Source organism: Monodelphis domestica, chromosome 2 (genome assembly GCF_027887165.1).
Source record: "Monodelphis domestica isolate mMonDom1 chromosome 2, mMonDom1.pri, whole genome shotgun sequence".
Taxonomy (NCBI): domain Eukaryota; kingdom Metazoa; phylum Chordata; class Mammalia; order Didelphimorphia; family Didelphidae; genus Monodelphis; species Monodelphis domestica.
Window position 1 is genome coordinate 135,964,525 of NC_077228.1, and position 21,611 is coordinate 135,986,135.

At 38.6% G+C, this 21,611-nt stretch overlaps 1 protein-coding gene across 2 annotated transcripts in view; it reads left to right on the plus strand.

Moving 5' to 3' along the window:
- DNAH14 (dynein axonemal heavy chain 14) overlaps window positions 1-21,611 on the plus strand; it is a 433,094-nt gene extending 411,483 nt beyond the window's left edge. For both annotated transcript variants that reach the window (XM_056815999.1, XM_056816000.1), the window contains exons 82-87: window positions 3,817-4,013; window positions 5,852-5,964; window positions 11,204-11,340; window positions 13,803-13,957; window positions 19,156-19,302; window positions 21,280-21,611. In XM_056815999.1, the coding sequence (XP_056671977.1) occupies window positions 3,817-4,013; window positions 5,852-5,964; window positions 11,204-11,340; window positions 13,803-13,957; window positions 19,156-19,302; window positions 21,280-21,486 (956 nt within the window). In that variant the 3' untranslated portion in view covers window positions 21,487-21,611. The remainder of the gene's footprint in view (window positions 1-3,816; window positions 4,014-5,851; window positions 5,965-11,203; window positions 11,341-13,802; window positions 13,958-19,155; window positions 19,303-21,279) is intronic.

Consider the following 21,611-nt stretch of genomic DNA (forward strand, 5'->3'; position numbering starts at 1 on the left):
AGATAATCATTTAGTTTCTGTTGGTTTTGTTGTCGATATGGTCATGCCTATAGTTTTCCTAATGTATTTCAATACCCCTGCATTCCTAGTATAAAACCCTGTGGGTCAGTTTGACTAAGATGAGTTTCTCTAGAAGGATGAGATATCCCTTGGGCTGGAATGTGGTTTTGTGTAGGAGAAGGAACATGAGAAACTGGGATTACAGGGGAAAGGTCTTGGAGATTAAATTCAGCCAAGATTTGCAGACCATGAGAGAGCCAGTCTGTTAACTGAACTATAGGGAAGGTGTTTTCCATCTCTATTTCAGGAAAGGAAATTTCCTCATTTAGAGGTTCAGAAACAGGTCTATCAGGACCAGACCTGTTTCTAGTGGCATGGATGTTTGCCAATTGATCCTGTAAGAAACATTTTTAATTCTCCAATTGTGCTTGTATTTTAACTTTGGAATTTTGCATGTTTTTTTTTAATTTCAGCTTCAAAAAATTTTTTTATGTTAACATCTCTAAACACAGTACTGAGGAGTACTTTGACATTAAATATGACATTACCTAATAATATAAAAAATTGGAGGTATGCTGAATTTCTCAATGTCCCTAATTCTTCAACCTCCATATAAATGTCAAAGAATGTATATATATATATATATATATATGAGAGAGAGAGAGAGAGAGAGAGAGAGAGAGAGAGAGAGAGAGAGAGAGAGAGAGAGAGAGAGAGAGAGAGAGAGAGAGAGAGAGAGAGAGAGAGAGAGAGAGAGAGAGTAGTTAAGAGTATTTATTTTCCTAGCAGGCTTCACAAAACATGTGGGGAGCAGGGCAAGGCCAAAAACTCTCTTTAGATCCCCTTCACTCCTAATTAAGATTAATTGGGGTAGTTGTTCCCTGAGGGAAAGGAGATTTGTAGCTAAACAGTTTTCCCAGTCATGGGTCTTTGGATTTAAAAAAAAAAAACAAAACAGGAAAAACAGCTGTATTCTATCTAATTTAAGGAGAGAGGAAAAAAATTCCAAATTTACTTACCTCTACAGCTAATCAAAATAAGCTATTAAAAGCTGAACTTAGGGATAATCACAGAAGAGAAAAGATTTAGGAGAGTTAAAAAGATGGAGGGTATTTCGTCACAACCGAGGTGGTCAGCCAAAACTACAAAGGATAATTTAGCGTTATGACCTAAACTATGCTAATTATTTGGTCGCCATGGATATCCCAAATATAAAAGAAATATAACCAAGTCAGCTGGAAAATTTATGGTGATTTAATTGATATAGTGGAAAGAAATTAAGAAGAAAGAAGAAGGAAAAGGGTGTAGGATTTTCTCCCCACTAGCCAGTCCCAGGAGGAAGACCAGAGGCTTTAGGAAGATAAGGTTTTTTTGAAGAGTAAGGAGGAAAGAATCAGCCTGAACTCCAAAGGGCTCAGCCAAGATGCCTGAACCTTTTGGCAATCAAGAAATTATTGGAAACTGTTGAGAGGTCAGTTTTGGTGGAATGAGAAGAGAGAAAATGGAGTATCAGCTGTTGATAATCTTCTCAAGGAGTTTGGCCACAGGGCAGAAGAGACAAAAGACAATAGCAGAGATAGAAAGATCAAGTGAGGATTTTTTGTGGAAGGAGGAAATGGGGACAAGTTTGTAGGCTATAGGGAAGAGGCTAGTAGATAAAGAGAGACTGAAGATAAATGACAGAGTGAGGATTATAGAGGGGTAATTTGTTGGGGAAGCCAGGATGGAATGAGATCTCTTTTGCATATAAAAGGGTAAGCTTGGGTGAAAAGTAACACTACCTCTTCCTGGGAGTCAGAGGTGAGGGAGACAATAGTGGCAGAAAGCATCTGAGTAATTTGAGATGAAGAACAAGGGAGAGGAGGGAGTGATTGGCCTCAGCTTTCTCTGTGAAGTAGGAAGCAAAGTTCAGATGAAAGAGTGAGGGGAGGGCAAGGCTTAGGAGGCTTAAGGAGGGATAGAAAGAAAGGTTTGGAAGACTCGCTGTGATAGTGAGTTCATTAGGGAGGCACAGGATAGCCTAACAGTAATGAGGGTCCAGTTGAAGTTGTGTAACATAAATTTGATGGACCCTATCAGAACAGTTAGGTGATTTTCCCCACCTTCATTTAGAAGCACAATTAAGGCAGCAAATAATGGAAATAATCTCTGGTTGGGGCTTTTCAGGCCACAACTGAAGATTTTATAACGGCCATAGGCTCAAGAATGGAGTAGAATGTAGAGTTGGACTGGTTCACCAAGACATCAAGAGAGGAAAAATAGGAGAATGTGGATAGTCCAGGGTTGATGATCTGGAAGAGAAATGAAGGGTCAAGGAATTGAAGGTCAGAGTGTAGAAAAAAAGGAATGTAAAAAGGAATGTAAAGCAGAGAGAGATAGAGAAAGAAAAAAGAGGAATGTAAAGCAGAGAGGTAGAAAAGTCTCGATTAGGATTAGGTGAAGACATTTTGAATCTTGAACCCAGAGATATGGTGCATTTGTGGGTTATAACCATCCTTGTGTGTGACTGAGGTATAGTGGAGTAGATCTGGAAGAGTGAGTAGGCTGAGAACCTCTGTATGTGTTTGGGAGAGAATCAGCATGAATAATAATGCAGAGAAGAGCACAACTCCTCCCCACTATTCTTATTATAACAAAGCTTGGTATTTTCATTATCAATACGGATACAGCGTGGGCAAACTCTAAAAGAATAGAGTTAGACATAACATGCTATATAGTAGGGTGAGTTTCAAACTGCATCCTGGCCAGGGACTGTATTTCCCAGCATGCCCCAGGGGTCCCTCCCTCCTACTTCCTGGCAACCAATCCCATGCTGGAGGAGGGACCACGCCTAGGCTTCCTGGTGTGGAACTGGTCCTGAATGGACCAATCCTGTGTTAGGACGAGACCACGCCCCCACTTCCAGGCATGGGATTGGTCTATTTAAGGACCAATCCTGCACCTAGAAGGGCTCTGGCTCTTTTCAGGAATGAGGGTAGTAAATGGGGTGAGGAGTAGTGAAAGGGAGTAATTAATTTCAGCCCAGAAACTCTAGTTGCTTTTGTCCAAATAAAGTTTAAAAAGAAAAATAAAATAAAAGAGCAGAGTTATTCTCCAACATGGGAATAGTTCCTATGCCCTGATTTCACTTCAAATTTCAAAGCACTATATAAGGAGAGCTCATGTAGATCAATGGAATACATGCCAATTCTAGAATCAAAAAACGGAGGTCCAAGTCTTCACTCTACCATTATATTCCTCTCTTTAGTCTATGGCTTCTGATTGTGCCCTGAGAAGCCCCAGCCTCAGGATACTCCTACTATTCTTTGCCTAGATTTCTATACATGTGCTGCTAAATGAAGATGGAGAAAAGCTGTCTGCCTGTGGACAAGTCACTCTTTGAAACACAGATTTCCCATCTATAAAATGATACTTATAATGCTTATATACTTTTCAGGACTATTCTGAGGAAGTCATGTTATAAACTACAAATTACTAGGTGTTTATGAGCTCCCTTTGGGATTTTTGCTTTCCTGTCTGCTGCCTAAGTATTTTCAGTCTTGTAACTGCTGTCTTCAATGAATATGGATATAAAGTCCTGAGTTACATCATCTCCTATGATAAATTCGCCATTTAAATATTCTACAACCAAGATCTAACATTTCCTGCCTTTCACAGTAGCTTGTCTCTCATTTAAACACTTTTCAAGATCTCTAAAAATACCTACCTTGATTAGCCTAACTTTTGACGTCTCTTTTTTTTTGTCTTTTTTATGTCTCTGCCTTTTTCTTTCTCTATAAGATATTATAATAATGCCTTCTCTTTTTTAAAAACCAGATTACGATCCCCTCCTTAATTCTGCCTTAATAACATTCCTAAGTCAAGAAATTGTTCGATTTAATAAGTTATTAGCCTTGATCCACCAATCTCTGAAAGACCTCCAGAATGCTGTCAAAGGTGAAGCTGCCTTCAACCAGAAACTGGAGGATGTCTGTGATTGTCTCATTAATAACAAGGTGCCTGACTTATGGCAGGTGAGTGGCACATAGTTTTCTATTTAAAGAACTTTGGATTCAGGCTACATAAATAAAAATCAGTGTTCTCTTTGCATGTCAACATGACTTCTAATCAACACATTGACCTTCCCATGAAATCATGTTTGTGCCAACTCTGGGAAAATATTTGATATGCTCAGGATAGTCCTTGGATCGTGCGATATCTATTTTGTTTTTGTTTTTGTTAATAGTAAAATCAGCAAGTTAAACCTGCTCAATAACAATTTGTTTTAAATTACTTAAAACCAATGAGTTAAAATACTCTTTCAGTCCTTCTCCTTTAATCTTCACCAATATTCTTATTCTCTTTTCACATGTGATCATTGTTAACATATTCTGCATTCTTCTGACAGGTAGCACATTGATAGGCAATCACATTTCCTCCTTTAAAAAAACCATATTAGCAGTTGTTTCCCAAGCTTGGTTTTGGACACGTTATTATTCTCATCAGCAACTTCCATCAAAGGTGTCAAACATGCCCTGGTGTTCCAAACTAAGGAAATATTTAACAAAATAAATAAAAATACAGTAGAGCCTACAGAATGTTAGCATGTTTTCTAAGTTATTATGCAGCCCACAGAGATGCTTTGGTATAATTTAGTGCCTCCTCTCATGCCCCATCCCCTTTCTATTTGACTGACACCACTGACATAAATCATTACGGTGAGTTCCCTGGACAACTGTAAGCTCTTCTTAACATTCTTCAAAGTGCAGAGTTCTACCTCCTCTTTTAAAGTAATGGATTGTGGGATTGTGCTAATTATGACTAAAGCAAGAATAGGAAAACTGTAATGAACACCCAGTCTCTTGAAATGAAGAATTACTTTCTAATAAGGAAAAAGCAATTATAGCATAGGGAAGCAGATAGAGTGCTGGATCTGGAGTTAGGAAGACCTGAGTTCAAATACATCTTCAGATGTTTACTAACTGTGTGACTTTGGGCAAGTCATTTAACCCTGTTGGCTTCAGTTTCCTCATCTGTAAAATGAGCTGGAGAAGGAAATGGCAAACCACTCTAGGATCTTGGGAGGGGGGAGGATCAAATGGGGTTAGGAAGAATCAGATAAGACGGGAACAACTCAACAACAATTATAGCAGCATATTGATCTCTACAAGGAAAGGGAACAATAGACATTCTCAGAAATAGCTTTGCAACTTTTGCCAAGTTCCTTCAGCCCTCCAGCCTCAGTGTCCTCATCTGTAAAAATAAGGGGTTGTCCTGAAAAATTGCTATAGTTCTCTTCCTCTAATAGTCTATGACTATGACTATGATGAGAACCTGCCACGCTTAAACTATTTAAAAGACTAAACTGAGAGTCCGAAAACTTTTGCCACTTACTAGTATTCTAACCCTAGACATAGTCACTTCTCCAAAGGCTATAAAATAGATTTAAAACTATCTGCCAGGGTGAGTCACTTGAGTCACACATCAGTAAGTACCTGAGGCAGGAATGGCTTCCTATAGTGATTTCTCCCTCTCTGACACTAGCACCTATTATTAGAGTTTGCAATGAAGTACTTCATCATTATAGACGTTATGCTTTTAAAAAAAATTTTTAAAGGGGGGTGGCACCTGAGTAGCTCAGTGGATTGAGAGCCAGACCTAGAGATGAGAGGTCCTGGGTTCAAATCTGGCCTGACACTGCCTAGCTGTGAGACCCTGGGCAAGTCACCTAACCCCCATTGCCTAGTCCTTACCACTCTTCTGCCTTAGAACCAAAACACAGTGTTGATTCTAAGACAGAAGGTAAGGGTTTAAAAAATTAAAATTAAAAAAAAAATTTTAATCTGATGTCTATGTCTCTCAATCCCAATAGACTTCTTCCTTTAGTACTGGAAAGCTGTTGTCTTCCTGGATCACCTTTCTCATCCAGCGACTGGATTTCATCAGGAAATGGGCAAAACTGGCCTACGATGCTATACAACATCGGTATGGGAAGCAGGTTAACTGGAAAATTCTTGTTGAGATGCAAATCTCTGGGATCTAAAATTTTTTCAGGTCTAGACAAATGTCAGTTTGGCAGTTAAGTGGCACAGTGGTTAGAATGGTAAGCCTGCAGTCAGGGAAATGGATCTTCCTGCATTCAAATCCAGCCTCAGACACTAACTAGCTGGATGACCCTGGGCAAGTCACTTAACCCTTTTTGCCTCAGTTTCCTCATCTGTAAAATGAGCAGGAGAAGGAAATTACAAACCTTTCCAGTAGCTTTTCCAAGAAAACCCCAAATGGGGTCAAGAAGAGTTGAACAATCCTGAATGACAAATGCCAATTTAGAACAATGGAGACCCCCATTTTAAGCAGGAATTCAGTAAGCATTGTGAACCTCCAGGGAAATAAGGCAGGTATACCTAGCCCACCTTTCTAAAGATCCATTTTGGCAGCTAAGGGGACCAGAGTATTTTATTACTCAAAACTAGATTTGGCGAGCTTTTCATAGGAAAATGAGAGAATGGAAAGCATTTTTAATTATCTAAACTCTCACTAATTCTAAGAATATGGAAACCTAAAATTATAAGCTTATCTATTTTAAAACTTGTCAAAAGTGGAAAATAAAGATATTATCCCATAATCAAAGTAGCTGGATTAATAAAAGTATAACATAAAAATTGCAACATCTCTCTTTTTAGTGTTACGAACTGATCTTATGATTTTATTCCTAAAGGGAACTCCCAGATGAGGAAACTCCCTCTACTGAGGCACCATGAAACTTTTGTTACTCTTAAGTCTTAGAAAGTTGGCACAAACAATAAAACTCTAAAAGCGACTTGATCAGCATCATGCCACCAATATTTATGCAGGAGGCACCTCCACCCAGGTCTTCCTATCCATTATGCCACACTGCGTGTCATAGATGTTTATTAATTGTTGTTGATATCTTACCATAGATGTTTATTTAACTGTTATTGATATCTCATCTCTATACATTATCCTGTTTACCTGCCCTGCTTCCCCTTTAAGAGAACCATCTTGTTTAGCAAAGAATTTTTAAAATATACAAAGAAATTTTAAGTACATAATATAAAATTAAAAAGACAATATAAAGATGTTACTTCTTCAAATGATAAAAAGTAAGTAACATTTATATCACACTTTAAGGTTTTGTGGTGGGTGACTGAGGGAAAAAGAGTTCAAGCATCCAAACATATCAATTTATTAAGCAAAGCATACCAACTGAATAATAATATATCAAGACCAGTCCTCAACTTTGGCACTGTGCCTTGAATAGAAAAAATTTCATGCATTAAAATAATCAAATAAGAAAGATTAATAGAAAACAATTAACCAGTATACAAAATTAGTTAATCTGATTTCTAATTGAAGAAAATATTAGTCTTTCCAAGATGGGAGGGAGCAGAACAAACAGATGTAATTCCCTGAAATCAGAAAAAGAGGTGTTCCATTCAACACAAGTACCTATACTCAAATCACTGGAAAATGGAAGAGAGCCACACTTAGAGTCAAGAGGACCTGGCACTTCCTAGCTGTGTGACTCTAGGCAAGTCACTTAACTCTGTTTGCCTAGCCCTTGTCCTTCTTTGTTACTAGGACAGAAAGTAAGGGCTAAAAAAAGAAAACATGGAAAGAGTAACAAGTACAAGGCCAATCTTCAGATAAAACATATGAGTTGCTTGAGATATAAAATTATGAAAATTAGACATTCCTCTTTGAATCTGATTGGGTTCTGGACAGCATACTCTAGGTCCTTAGTTATGGGTCTCTATTGTGCCATGGAGAGGTGGTCCAGCTTCCCAACCATGCAGAGGTGAGTTCAAATAATGCAACAATTGATTCCCACAATTGAATAAAATTTTCTCACAAAGTAAAAATTAGACTTGACACATAATTGAAAGAAAAGGAGCTGAGCCAGCTCCAGAATTGTCACAAGATGAACATATCTTCCTCATATCATTAGAACTGAGCAAAGTTGTTGGATCCAGCTCTTCCTATATCTTCTTTCTGCCCTGATACCATCTAAGAACCCAGGGCCCTTCCACTTTCTCACCAGTTTCCTTCTACTTTAAAAAACCTGTTCCCGACGATATTCACATCCAGAGAAAGAACTGTAGAAGTAGAAACACAGAAGAAAAGCAACTACTTTATCACATGGGTCAATGGGGACATAATAATATGGAAATGGGTCTTGATTAATGACACATGTAAAACCCAGTGAAATTGCTCACTGGCTACAGGGGGGAAGGGAGAGAGAGGAAAGAACATGAATCATGTAACCATGGGAAAATATTCTAAATTAATTAAGTAAAATTTTTCAATTAAAAAGAAAATTAAATAAATAAAATAAAAAACCTGTTCCAGAAAGCTTAGGGCCTGATTAGTTGACTGACTAAGGTAGAAACAACTGATAATAACTTTATAAGCTAGCTAACTCTCTTGCATAATAATTTTAATACTGTTTAGTACATTTCCTAGCCAAAGGATGGCATTTGACATTAGTGGAAGTGAGGACAATTTTCTCAGTACTCTTTGATATATAAGTAAAACATAAAGCCAGGCACAGACATTGGTGTTTAAATCTTTAAGTGTAGGTATCTCTTTTCCCCCTCAGACCTGTTCTAGCCCTGAAGTTGTATATTCCAAGTGTCACTCTTCTCGTCATTCCTGCTTTCCAGATCCATATGGCATTCATGATGGCAGCTGGGTGGTGCAGTGGATAGAGAGCTGGGCCTGAAATCGGGAAAACTAATTTTCCCGAGTTTAAATCTGCTTTCAGATATTTAATAGCTGTGTGACCTTGGCCAAGTCACTCAACCCTGTTTGCCTCAGTTTCTTCATATATAAAATGAGCGCAAGAAGCAAATGGCAAACCCTTCCACTCTCTTTGCCAAGGAGACCCCAAAAGGGATCATGGAGAGTCAGACACCATTGAAAAATTACACAACAACAACAGCAAAAATGGTGTTCCCCTTGCTCCATGGAAGAATAGAAGACTAGCTAGCCCTCTTCCTAATAACAGAAATACCAAGATTCCTTGAGGAAAGATCCAAACCTGCAGCTTGCTAGAATGAACCTTTAAAATTTTCCTTGGTTCCCCATCTATCACCACATGCTTTAAGCAAGCTCAGTCGATGAGACTAAACACTGGGAGCAAGATAATCTGTAGTAGTAGGAAATCCATCCATTTTCACAAGTTTGGCCACTCTTTCTTGGCACTATTGGCTGTGCTGAGGTAATTCGAGCCTGTGGAAGAGGATGGAAGCTCAATGCATTTTGCATTGCCAAAGATTGGGACTTGTCAGTGGTGTGCTCAATGAAGGCATTCCATCCCTGTCCCACAATTTTCCTGGAAAGAAAAGGAACCTTGAGTTAGCTGTCTTACTCCTTCATGCTCTCTCAAAGGTTAAGGGTGTCAGAAAGGACCACTTTTGGGAGCTCTCAATCCAAAGCAGAGGGGGAAAGGCAACTTCTACCAAACTCTGGAGTTGAAGGAAAGACTGCAGGACTAATATGGCTTCTGCTTTGGCCCGCCTGGATGAATACCAGACATATGTGTTCTACCTCTTCTTATTCTGTGCTTTAACTTCCTTAGAAGCAAGAAGGAGTCTTATAAATGGGACATATAATAGGGGCAAGAGGAATAGTGAGATGGCACAATGAATAGAGCACAAGTCTTGGAGTCTTGAATATCTGAGTTTGAATCTTACTTTGCTTACTTGTCCCCAAGTTTCTCTGCTCCTTGGTTTCCTCAACTGTAAAATGGGAAGAATAATATCTTATAGAATTATGAGGAATGATTGATTTAACATCTGTAAAGTTCTTTGCCAGCCTTAAAGCACTATATAAACACTATCTATTATTATTATTAGAACTGAGCAATTATGGGAAGGATAATGCTTACAGATCCCAGCTGAGGAACTAGAATAGGAGTAGGAAAGAAACTGGAGCTATTGCAGCACTACTGTAACCTACAGAGACAAGAAGTGAATCAAAGAATATTTGTGCATGTCTTCCTGACTGTTGTTTGGGTCCCTTTCTCTTGGGTATTTTTAGCTTAGTCTTGCTTGCTTGGAGTTAGACCAGCCAGATAAGTTCCTGGACCCAAGGAGACCTCAAAGTTTTATTTATGTACTCTTTTGTTTGTGTTTTTGTGTAACACATAAACATAGAGTACCTTTATAATACTATGACCCTATTATCTTCCCATCAGTCAGTAAACAGGGATTCATTTATTTATTAGGCACCTACTATGTGTCAAGAGAGTTACAAAACAAAAGTAAAAAGAGTCCCTGCCTTCAGGGATATTTATAGATATGTACAGTGTAGATGGTAACCTTAGAGGGAAAGCAGCAGAAAGAACTAGGAAACACTTCCTGCAGAAAGTGCCACCTGGCTCTAATAAGTCATGGGGATCCTTTAGAAATACCACTGCTTCACAAGGTTAATGGCATTATAAGTTCATCCTTCTACTACCATTGATTCATGGCATGAAGTGAAAATGTTTTATAGCCACCCTAATTTCAGTTACAAATATTTAGACTCCCTTAAACTAAATGTATTGGTCACTACCTGTAAAATCCCCCTCTACAGACTGAGACCCCCAACAAAAATGCCCTCAGGGATAGAGGCAGAGAAGGCTGCTAAGGTTTTCTAGTGGAGTCATGCACAGAAAATACTCTTTACCCCATGATAACTACCTTTTTTTCCTTCATAAGCTTCGTAGTTATAAAATACTTTGCCTCTGTGAAGTGTAAAAGATAGGTAGCTTGAGTTGAGAGATACTGAAATAAAAGAAGAAGGGATTAAGAGGAGATTGCAAAAATTTGAGAAGTGTTTATCCTGCACTTTCTGCATGTAGTATGCTGTGGTATATACCATGAATACCAAGACAAAAATGAAACAGTCCCTGCCCTCGGGATGCTTACATTCTAAAGGGAAGGAACTATGTTTAGTACCTATCTGGTTCATTTAGCCTGTACTCTGTCTTGTGTTGATGACGTTTGCGTCATACTCTCCTACTTTACTTTAAGCTCCATAAGAACAAGGACCAGGTCTTTTTAAAGTTCTCCAGCACCCACCAAAACATATTTACTGCAAATAGTCTATTTCTGCCATTGACTGAATAGAAATGAGCTAATTCAATTGAGATCTCAGAAATCTGAGAAAGTTGTTGTAACATCAGCCGTCTCAAAGCTTATTCTATGCCCACCATCAGGTATTCTAAACTGACTTCAGCTTGGAAGCGCTTCTTTCCATTTCGGGGAAAACAATACGGAAATGAAGAAGAAAAAGTCCGAGTTGTTAGCTCTTTTCCCTCCCGATTCTGGCTTCCAGCTTTCTTCTTCCCACAAGGTAGGAACCTGGGGCTAGCCCTAGGTGAAATTGTGAAGCTAGCAGTTGGTTTTAGGTGACCACACATCCCCTTCAGGCACTCATTTTCCCTCCCATTTATGTTCTCCACCAGAGCCTATCCTTTCCTGATCCTACTGCCCACACCCATATGGCTCCCTCTCCCCTTTCTCTCTCCCTTTCAAACCAATCATTCTGGGACTCTCTATACTAATATGCATCTAGTCAATGGGTTTTTTGTTGCTCATGGTTTCTTAGACTATTCTACCCAAGTGTAATTTCATTTTAAAAGGAGAATCCTTCAACCTAAGAATGAGAGGTTAGAAACCTAACTGGGGCATCATGACATAGGCTTTGTCTCCCCGCAGGAATTTTTCTGAAGGGTAAAAAAAAACACACAAAAAAACAATCTCAAGATCAGGAATTTTTCTTTTAATTTACATTTATTATTTGTTTGTTTATTAAATGAAAATACACAGCTAGCTAACTGGAATGTAAAGCATCAGTGTTAATATTTATATTCCTCTAAAGAAGGGAGAAGGGCTGTATCTAGATAACAACAACATGGTGAGAGTGGGTGTGGGAGTAGGCTCCCGGTGGTGCTGGTGTCCAGGACTCAAGTGTCTTGAAAGATTCTCTAAAAGGGGACTGGCCATGGTCCTGTGGTCCAAAATCAGAAAAGTGACTTGGGAGAAAGAGCATTGTCAGTAGGACTGTCAATATTCCTGACTCTACCCTTCCACCAGGTTCTGGGAAAGCTAGAGGCAAATCTCATAATATCTGGTTTCCTTTATATTCAACTCAAGCACCCCTTTATTCAAGAGGCTTCCTTTGGTCTCCCAACCTTCTAATACATCTCTGCACTTCAGGTTACCTTGTATCTGTTTTACATATACTTATATATGTATGTACAGGTTCATTCCATATTTGAATTGAATATAAACTTCTAGAAGGCAGGAACTGCTTTGCTGTTATCTTTGTTTCCCTAGAATTTATCACAGCACCTGTCACAAAATAAGTGCTTCATGAAGGCATATAAATGCTTAGAGGCAGCTAGAGGCACATAAAGTGCTGACCCTAGAGGCAGAAAGACCTGAGTTCAAATTTTACCTCAGACACTTACTGACTCTGTGATCCTAACTAAGGATGTCACTTAAATTCTCTTTGCTTTGGTCTTCTCAACTGAGAGGACTTTATGCCTTGCTGCCTCTTTTTATTTTAAAACAAGCAATATGATAATATTCTAATTTAAATATAAACTGCCTATTTGTATGTAATTAAATGCATTTTTAAATAAAATATTTAAAAAGTATTCTTTTTTCAAGGGATATTAAAAAAAAAAAAAAACAGATTTGGCCTACTGGCTATATAGTTTGCCAGCCTCTGGTCTAGGCTACATTTGTCCATCTTGTTCACAAGAGCAATATGATTTTGTCAAATGTTTTGCTAAAATCCAGATAAATTCTATCTGTAGAATTCCCTTGACCTACCAGTTTCATTACTCTATCAAAAAAGGAAGCTAGTTTAATATAACCTGTTCTTGTTCTTCATGACCACTTCTTTCCTTTCTCAATGCTCACTAGCCATCCCTTTAGCAATACATTTTAGGATTTTACCAGGAATCCAACTCAAGCTCACCGATCTCTGGTTGACATCCTCTCTTCTCTTACCTGTTTTGAAATTGAAATATTTGGTCTTTTCCAGTCCTGTGGGATGCCTTTGGATTTTTCATATATCAATAATAATGGCTTAACTACCTATCCCCCCATTCTATTTGCATGCCATGTCTAAGCCTGGCAACCTGAAGTCATAAGGGAAAACTGAGTGATTTCCTTCTCTCTCTCCTACCTAATTTGGTTTTCCACTCTCTACTATCCATTTCTGCTTTAGCAGGGTTAATTAAATCTGTGGAGAATGAAACTATCATGCTTACAGTTGTGGAATTTTAATCAGTCTTCTGGGCTGTTAAGAAGAGAAATTAGGGACTCCATCCAAGTGAATAGGAAAAATACCCCAGATGGCAATCCCAGGTCTTTAATGCCACTGACATGCTATCAAAAAGTTACAGTAATAATTAGTTTCATTAGTAGAATTATGAAATCTATCAACAGCAGCAGTGTGGCTATCTATCGGTCATAGATCATAGCAGTTTGAATATGGACCATTCTTCATCTCTAAATACTTAAGCAACTTCAGGAATTAGCTGAGACCTAGGCCCATACCTTTCTATGTAACATGGATTGATCTCCTCCTTTGAGAAAGGAACTATCAAGAAAAAGGAGATGTAAACCTAGAGATATTTAACCAACTAGGCAAAAAAAAAAAAGGAGCATAAATAGGATGATCGTAGAAAGACAAGTTGGGGGAAAAGATCCATCCTTCATATCTCATATATGGTACATATTAGCCACTTATAAAATGCTGGTTGAATTGATTGACTACTGTTATCTATTTTACTACCACAGGTTTCTTTATGGCTGTACTGCAGAATTATGCAAGATCCAAAAAAATCTCTGTGGATTCTGTTAATTTTATGCATCAGATAGTCAGTGATTCCAAGGATGAAACATACTTCAGAGGTCTCACATTTGAAGAGAAGATACTGAAGAGATCTTTTAGGGTAATCAGATACTTGGTTATTTTATATATATAAATTATAAAATTTATAATAGATTATTCCTTTCTCTTGATACTTCTTTATAGCTTATTATATTTTTCATCTATTGAGAATTAAATCAGTCCCAAAAAGTGAAAGGAGAGAAAAAAGAAGCAATGGCTACAGATAATTTTATTCTAGGACTTTGTATATGAATTTGAGGGAAAATGTAGGATAGATTGAGGGGATAGTAGGAACACATGAATAGTTTTTAATAATATTTTATTTTTCTACAATTACATGTAAAAACAATTTTTGACATTTTTTTTAATTTTGAGTTCCAAATTCTCTCCCTCCTCACCCACCCTCCTTTCCTTATTCCCTCTCATCCCTCCCACCTCCCTGAGACAGTAAGCAATCCGATATAGATTTTACATGTGCAATTGTGTAAAACATTTTTCCATTTTAGTCATTTTCCATTTTAGTTATTTTATTTAGTCATTCCAATTTAGTCATTTATTTAGTTATTTTAGTCATTAAGGAATTACAAATAAAAAAATGAATAGTAGAAAGAAACTGAAATATAGTCTGGGTTCAAATCTGGCCTCAGACATTTCCTAGCTCTATGACCTTAGGCAATTCACTTAACCTCTATTGCTTAGCCTTTAATGCTCTTCTGCTTTGGAATGAATACATTAATATTGATTCTAATATGGAAGATAAGGGTTTTTAAAAAAGAGATAGTGGATTCCCCCTCCTCAGACATCTCCAAATAGAAGTTGGACAACCACTCATTGGAAGCATCATATAGCAGGAATTCCTTTCATATAACAAGGTTGGATGAGATGTCATTTGAGGTCCCTTTTCACCTCTCATATTCTGTAATTCTGTGGAGACTAGAGGACACAGCGAGATCAAAGGTATGACCATCCCTGTGTGATGAATAGGAGAGTAAAGGTGTAGGTCATGGGAATTGAGGATATTGATGAAATAGGAAGCCAAGGTGTTTGAGAGACATTATAATATACATTAAAATCGCTGAGTTTAAAAGTAAATATTGGGGTGAAGAAGACATGTGAACTCCTTGAGAAAAGAGAGAAAATGAACTGGGGGCCACTAGACAATTGCCACCAGGATCTGGACAAAGTGGTATGTATGGATAGAGTGAAACCCCCAAAGAGAAATTGATGAGTGAGGGCATAAGGAATGTTTGGAAGCAGAAGGGACAGGGATAAAGCATGAACTTCTTGGTCTAATGAGGAGAAGGCTAGCATGTAAGAAGGTTCACTTAATGCTGAAGAGAGTAGTCAAGGATACAATATCTTCTGAGCGAAATTGCATGGACCAAAAGATAGAGCCCAAGAGAAAATGATCTAAAATGAAGGAAAGTTTATTCATGATAAAACATGGGTTGGATTTTTTGTTTATTTATTTAATTATTTAATTTAAAATTTTTTGCCATGGTTACATGATTCATATTCTTTCTCTCCCCACCTCCCACCTCCCTCCCATAACCAATGAAAAATTCCACTGAAAAACATGAGTTTTAAAGCTCAAAATGTAAAGAGTGGATGGGGATGACCTGGGGTTTGGGAGATTGGAGCCAAGGCATATTATGTAAGGCGGAAAAAAAAAGTATCCAGTCACAAAGGAAAGTGGATTTTTTTGCTTAGACACACAAATATTCTGCATCAATAAGACTAGAAAAAGAGGAGGTAGGAGTTTGCCAGCCATAGGATGGACACATAATAGATTTTGACTAAGGTTCTCGAGTGGCACAGTAGTAATAGTACTGGGCCTGGAATCAAGAAGAACCCAAATTCCAATCCAGCCTCAAACACTATCTTTGTGACCCCAGGCACTCTCTGCCTTGGTTTCCTCATCAGTAAAGTAAGGATAATAACAACACCTATCTCCCAGGGTTGTGAGGATAAAATGAGATAATCATTCTAAAACACTTAGCACTGTGCCTGGCACATAGTAGGTGCTTAGTAAATGCTATTTTTATCTCTGATCATATTTCTCTGAGATTGGATCTGGTATGGGCAGACTTTTCTTGTACTTACTAGATAGAGTTCTGGTATCTGAGTCTTTCTTACTGAAATCAGTCCTGGAGTCAGGAACCTGGTGTCTGAGGCAGCATGTGGAAGGCTTTGGTTATGGAAATTAAAGTTGTGGATTTTAAAATTAATGTTCAATATCTAAAGTATTATATTTTATAAAATGTATCAATAACAAGTAGAGTAAAAGCTACCTAAACCATCCAGCCCACTCCAGAAAGAAGAGAGGAAGAGGGAGGAGCTACAGAACTTATAAACAATTATGTGACCTCTCAAAGGTGCACAAAGGGGAAAGCATTCTGGGTAATACAGAAAGGAATTGTGGGTAATGTAGTTTTAGGGATTCAAGAATTTCCAACTATATGAAGTGATATCTAAGGATCAGGACCTATATACACTGGCTAAGTAGCTGTTGGTGTACGTGAATGTACCCATATACCCATCTATCACCTAATGGTGACTACTCTTTGGAGACTGGTTTTGTAAGACTTCCCGCAAAACCCACTCCTGTCCTTCTCCCATGGCTTTCCCATGACATGGTGGTGAGCCCTGCAGATATAGTTAGCCCTGCTCTCCTTGGAGGGCCAGCCTCACTGCCTTTGGGAAGGTTCCTCATCAGAAGATCCGCCATTGGGTCATGACTTGGGGAAACCCCAGAGACTCAAGTCCACAATTTCCTACAGCCACGGGAGCCTCTCATAGACACAGGGAGATGGAGTCCTTCACATTGCTGGTCCTTGAAGTAATGTAATTTGTCCAATTTGCTATCATCTCTGTCCCGGGACTTTTACATCAAAAGGCAGCAGATGTGCTTCTTGTTGAGTCACTTCAGTTGTGTTCAACCCTTCACGACCCCATCTGGTGTTTTCTTGGCAAAAATATTAGATTGGTTTTGCCATTCCCTTCTCCAGTTCGTTTTACAAATGAAGAAACCAAGGAAAACAGGATTAAATAATCTGGCCAGGACTCTATCCACTGTGCCACGTAGCTATCCAGTCTTAGTTAAAGAAAAGAATTATCTTGAGGGGCAGCGAAGTGGCCCAATAGATAGTGAGCCAAGGCTGGAGATGGGACATCTTGGGTTTAAATCCAGCCTCAGACACTTCCTCACTGTGTGATCCTGGGTAAGTCACCTAACCCAAATTGCCTAGCCTTTATTGCTCTTCTGCCAGAGCCTCAATTCCAAGACAGAAAATTAGAGTATTTTTTAAGAATTATGTTAAAACTTAGGTTTATAAAAAATAAAGTTGAGAAGGGAATTATGATCCATTGGACCTAGAGTCAAGAAGACTCCAAGGTTCAAATCCAGCCTCACATGTTTACTAGCCATGTGACTCTGAGCAAGTCACTTCCTCTGTTTCCCTCAGTTGCCTCAACTATAAAATGGGGATAAAATAGCATCCACCTCCCAGGGCCATTGTGAGGATCAAATGAGGTGATCCTTGTAAAGCACTTCACCCACTTGGCACATGACAGATGATTAATAAATATTTGTTTGCCTCTTTCCTTCCTTCTTTTTTTCCTTTGAGAAATAAATCCCAGTAGGATTTCCTTCAGTAGCCCCTTCCATAGCGGAAACATGTTGTGACTTTGAAAAACTTTAGCTCTCATGCCACCATTCAATTAGAGATGAAACCTCCCTCAGAGCCAGGCTTCTCCACCTGCGGGAAACAATCAATGTGTTGTAGCCCATGAATACAGGCCCTCTCTGAGCAGGCCCAGAGGCCCTCCCAGAGAAGAATGGGGTGCCCCCCGCCTTCCTGCCACCAGTCTTCTGGGGCTGACTCTCTGCCAAAATACCCCAGCTGAAAAGCTCAGCCTTGTTGTCAAGGCTCTCTCTGTGCTATCGATCCAAACCTCGATGGGGCCGAAATCCTTGGAGAGAGAACAAGGGGTTTTCATAAATAATTGGACTCGCAGCTAGAAAATTCATCAGAAACTCTTTTGGTTTTGCCTCAAACCTTCTTGCTAAATCTTTTGACAAAGGTATGATTATCCTTTCTTGGCTTCCTGAGTCTTCCTGAGTTTCCTGAACGACAGCAGCTCTTCTGGGGCCAGAGGTGTCCATGAGTATGCAACTTCATCTTGTGTGGGATTGTGGCCACAGAAAAGGGGGGTGGAGGAGATTGGGGAGAGGGGAAGCCTCTGGAAGGGGAAGCTTTGACTAAATCACTGATGTAGGCTAGTGAGCTTATGTTCATGTGATTTCTGTTCAAGATTGTTGTTGTTTAGTCAATTATCCGTGCCCAATTCTTGGGGACCCTGTTTAGTGTTTTCTTGGCAAAGATACTGGAGTGGTTGTACTATTTCCTTGTAGATGAGGAACTGAGGCAAACAGGGTAAAGGGACTTTGCCCAGAGCCACACAGCTAGTAAGTATCAGAGTCTGGATCTGAACTCAGAGGCTCCTGAAATCCAGGGCTGGTACCCTCTACACAAAGATAGAAGGCAGGAAAAGATCTTGAAACTCATGGGGGGGGGGGTACAGTTCTGATTTTTACCAGTCACCAAGTTTCAAATTCACCTACTAACCTGTCTTATGTACGTGAGACAACATTTGGAGTGTGGAGGAGAGAGGAAGGCAATAATGGCATTCCAAGGAGCATCGTCAAATCATAAATGTAGGGCTGGGACTGCAAGCATTCACAGAGGCCACCTAGTCTAACCCTCACATTTTACAGATGAGGCAACTGAGGTCCTGAGTGGGCAAGGTGATTTGCCCATGGTTTCACATGGGGAAGGAAGGAAGGAAGGAAGGAAGGAAGGAAGGAAGGAAGGAAGGAAGGAAGGAAGGAAGGAAGGAAGGAAGGAAGGAAGGAAGGAAGGGAGGGAGGGAGGGAGGGAGGGAGGAAGGGAGGGAGGGAAGACAACTTTAAGCTTAATCTGCATCAGTTTCTTAAATCTAGACAATAAGCAAAACAATAAAAGAAGCCCTGATTTGTAGCTTCTCAATTTCTCACAGTGAAAATGTAACAATCAGCTCTAGGATAAAGAGGGAAGTAGGAAGCTGGTTCCAGCACACCCCTAAATCCATCATAAACTTGTTCATCATTTTATACAGTGATCTGTACAACATCTTTCCAAATCCAAGTTATTACCACATTTCTGCTTTTATTAAAAGAATGCCAGAGTTGTCACCTTTTCTTTTGTTTGTTTGTTTCAGAACCTTAACCCTGACCAAGTTGGAGTTATTGTTATTGGGTTACATATGGAGGGGGCAAAATGGAACTCACAAGAGCAACATTTGGATGATCCAGCAATTCGAGAAAGATATTTCGATGTTCCAGAAATACTATTTTTGCCTTTCAAGGTAATACTTATTTACCACCAAATCATAAATTCTCTAATGCCAAAGGCTGGCTAGCTTTCTTTCTGTAAAATGCAAACCACCTTGTCATAGGACTTGTGACTTACTAAATATTATTTTCTGAAATTAGTATAGCTCAAAGCATGTTCTAATCTAAAATAAATTCTACACCAAAACAGAAATTTGCTCTTTCTGGACATAAGTGCCAAAACTAAAAAAAAAAAATCATTGGGGGTAAAATCCTTTTATTTTCAACAACTACTTACAAGTTACATATCAATAAGTGATTAAGCATTTGTTAAGACCCTACTGTGTGCCAAGCACTATTAGGTTGATGCTTAGAATGAACTGAGCACTTATTATTCCAATTCCTTCTTACAAAAAATCTACCTGAAAGAGAATCCAGACATAGAGGATATATCAGACATTCTGTGAATCAAAACAGAGAAAGGACTCTGTTTTCAATAAATATGCATATATTGTGGGAGTCTTGAAAGGTTTGTTGCAGATTATGAGCCTAGACTATCCAAGTTGAAAATTGGAGCTTACTGTCAACTATGACTCTATAGTGTTCTTGGGTAGATCTGAAATATTTATGGCCCCATCACCAAGGTGAGATAGTATGATGACTGTCTTTTTTTTTACTTTTTTTTTAACACTTACCTTCTTTTTCAGAATTGATGTTAAGTGTCCATTCCAAGGCAGGAGAGTGGCTAGGCAAATGGGTTAAGTGACTTGCCTAGGGTCACACAGGTAGGAAGTGTCTGAAGCCAAATTTGAACCCAGAATCTTCTGATTTCAAGCCTGCCTTTCTATCCACTGAGCTGCCCCCCAACAAATAAGAGTCTTAATGATGATAAATAGAGACAGGATAGGATTTGTACTTTATAAAGTGAGTTAGCAAAATAGATTTATTACATATTATCCTATGTATTTTATGTTTCTTGATATTATACCTACAGTCAACTGAATATAGTTTGAAAATATGTTTATATCCTTGATGAACATCATTCATCTTGACACTCATTATTGTATTTCTTGAGATCATTAAACATGATTTAATGTGATTCTTTGGTTAATCGCATATATTTGATCTTAGCCAAAAAAAAACAAGAAAGAATGAATCTTCTCAATAACAAGAGGGGAAAAAAAGACCCCCTCTAAAGAGCCTGCAAGAGCCAGCTCCAACTGGCAGAAGAAAACCAGCTGTTCCATTTTCAGTGTGAACATTTATACCTCAGTATCAAAAGCTAGAAATCAGAGCCTAATTTTTTTTATGTTGTTGATTGTCTAGATTTAAGAAACTGATGGAGAAAATGTTAATAATCCAGATTAAATGTCAAAAGTATGTTCTGAAAGAGCAACTAGATGGTTTAGTGGATAGAGAACCAGGCCTGTTGAGAGGGGGTCCTGGGTTCAAATTTGACCTCAGACACTTCCCAATTGTGTGACCCTGTGCAAGTCACTTAACCTGCATTGTCTCAGGGTTAAATGCCCTTAACTCTCTTCTGCCTTAGAACTGATTCTTGTATTGATTCTAAGACAGATGGCAAGGATTGAAAAAGAAAAAAAAAGTATGAATGAAAAGTATACATGAAACAACTTCAGGGCATGCATTATTCAAACTATTAGTCAAGGCCTAGCTTATGTACTAAATCCCCCCCCCTTTTTTTTTGTAAAGTGGAATTTATCATATTCCCATTATCTACCTCAGAGTTATGATGCAAGCATCTTACAAACAATAAAGTGCCATGAATGTAACAGCAATTATTATCCTAAAGAAAACCATGGCCATGATGATTTGTGCTGATCTGTTTTTTCTGTCATAATACTCAATAAAAATACATTACTATCTGGCCTTCCATACATTGAGTTTGTATTAAAATCCCTCCAATCTAGCAAAAAGAAAAATATTCATAAGAGTTTCCCTGAAATGTGCAATCTGAGTGCTTTATTTTTTTTTTCTCCTTTCAAACCAAGATTGGTTCCACAACTCATGCTTTCTGGGAGATGAACAAAAAAAGTCTTTATGAATGTCCGATTTACCGCACTCCTCAAAGGATTGAAACAGGGGACACTTCGAGCATGTTCACCAACTACATAACGTCAGTGTTCTTGAAAACAAAGCAGCCTCCCAGTCACTGGGTGACAAGAAGGGTGGCATGTATATGTGAACTCAATGAATGAAAGGAAAACTTCCTATTTATAAAGGATCTCACATCTGAGAAGAAGAGCCAGATCAATGCCTGAAATAGACATTGTATGCTAGAAAGTAGGTCTTGAGCATCTTCAATAAATATTTATCACATACA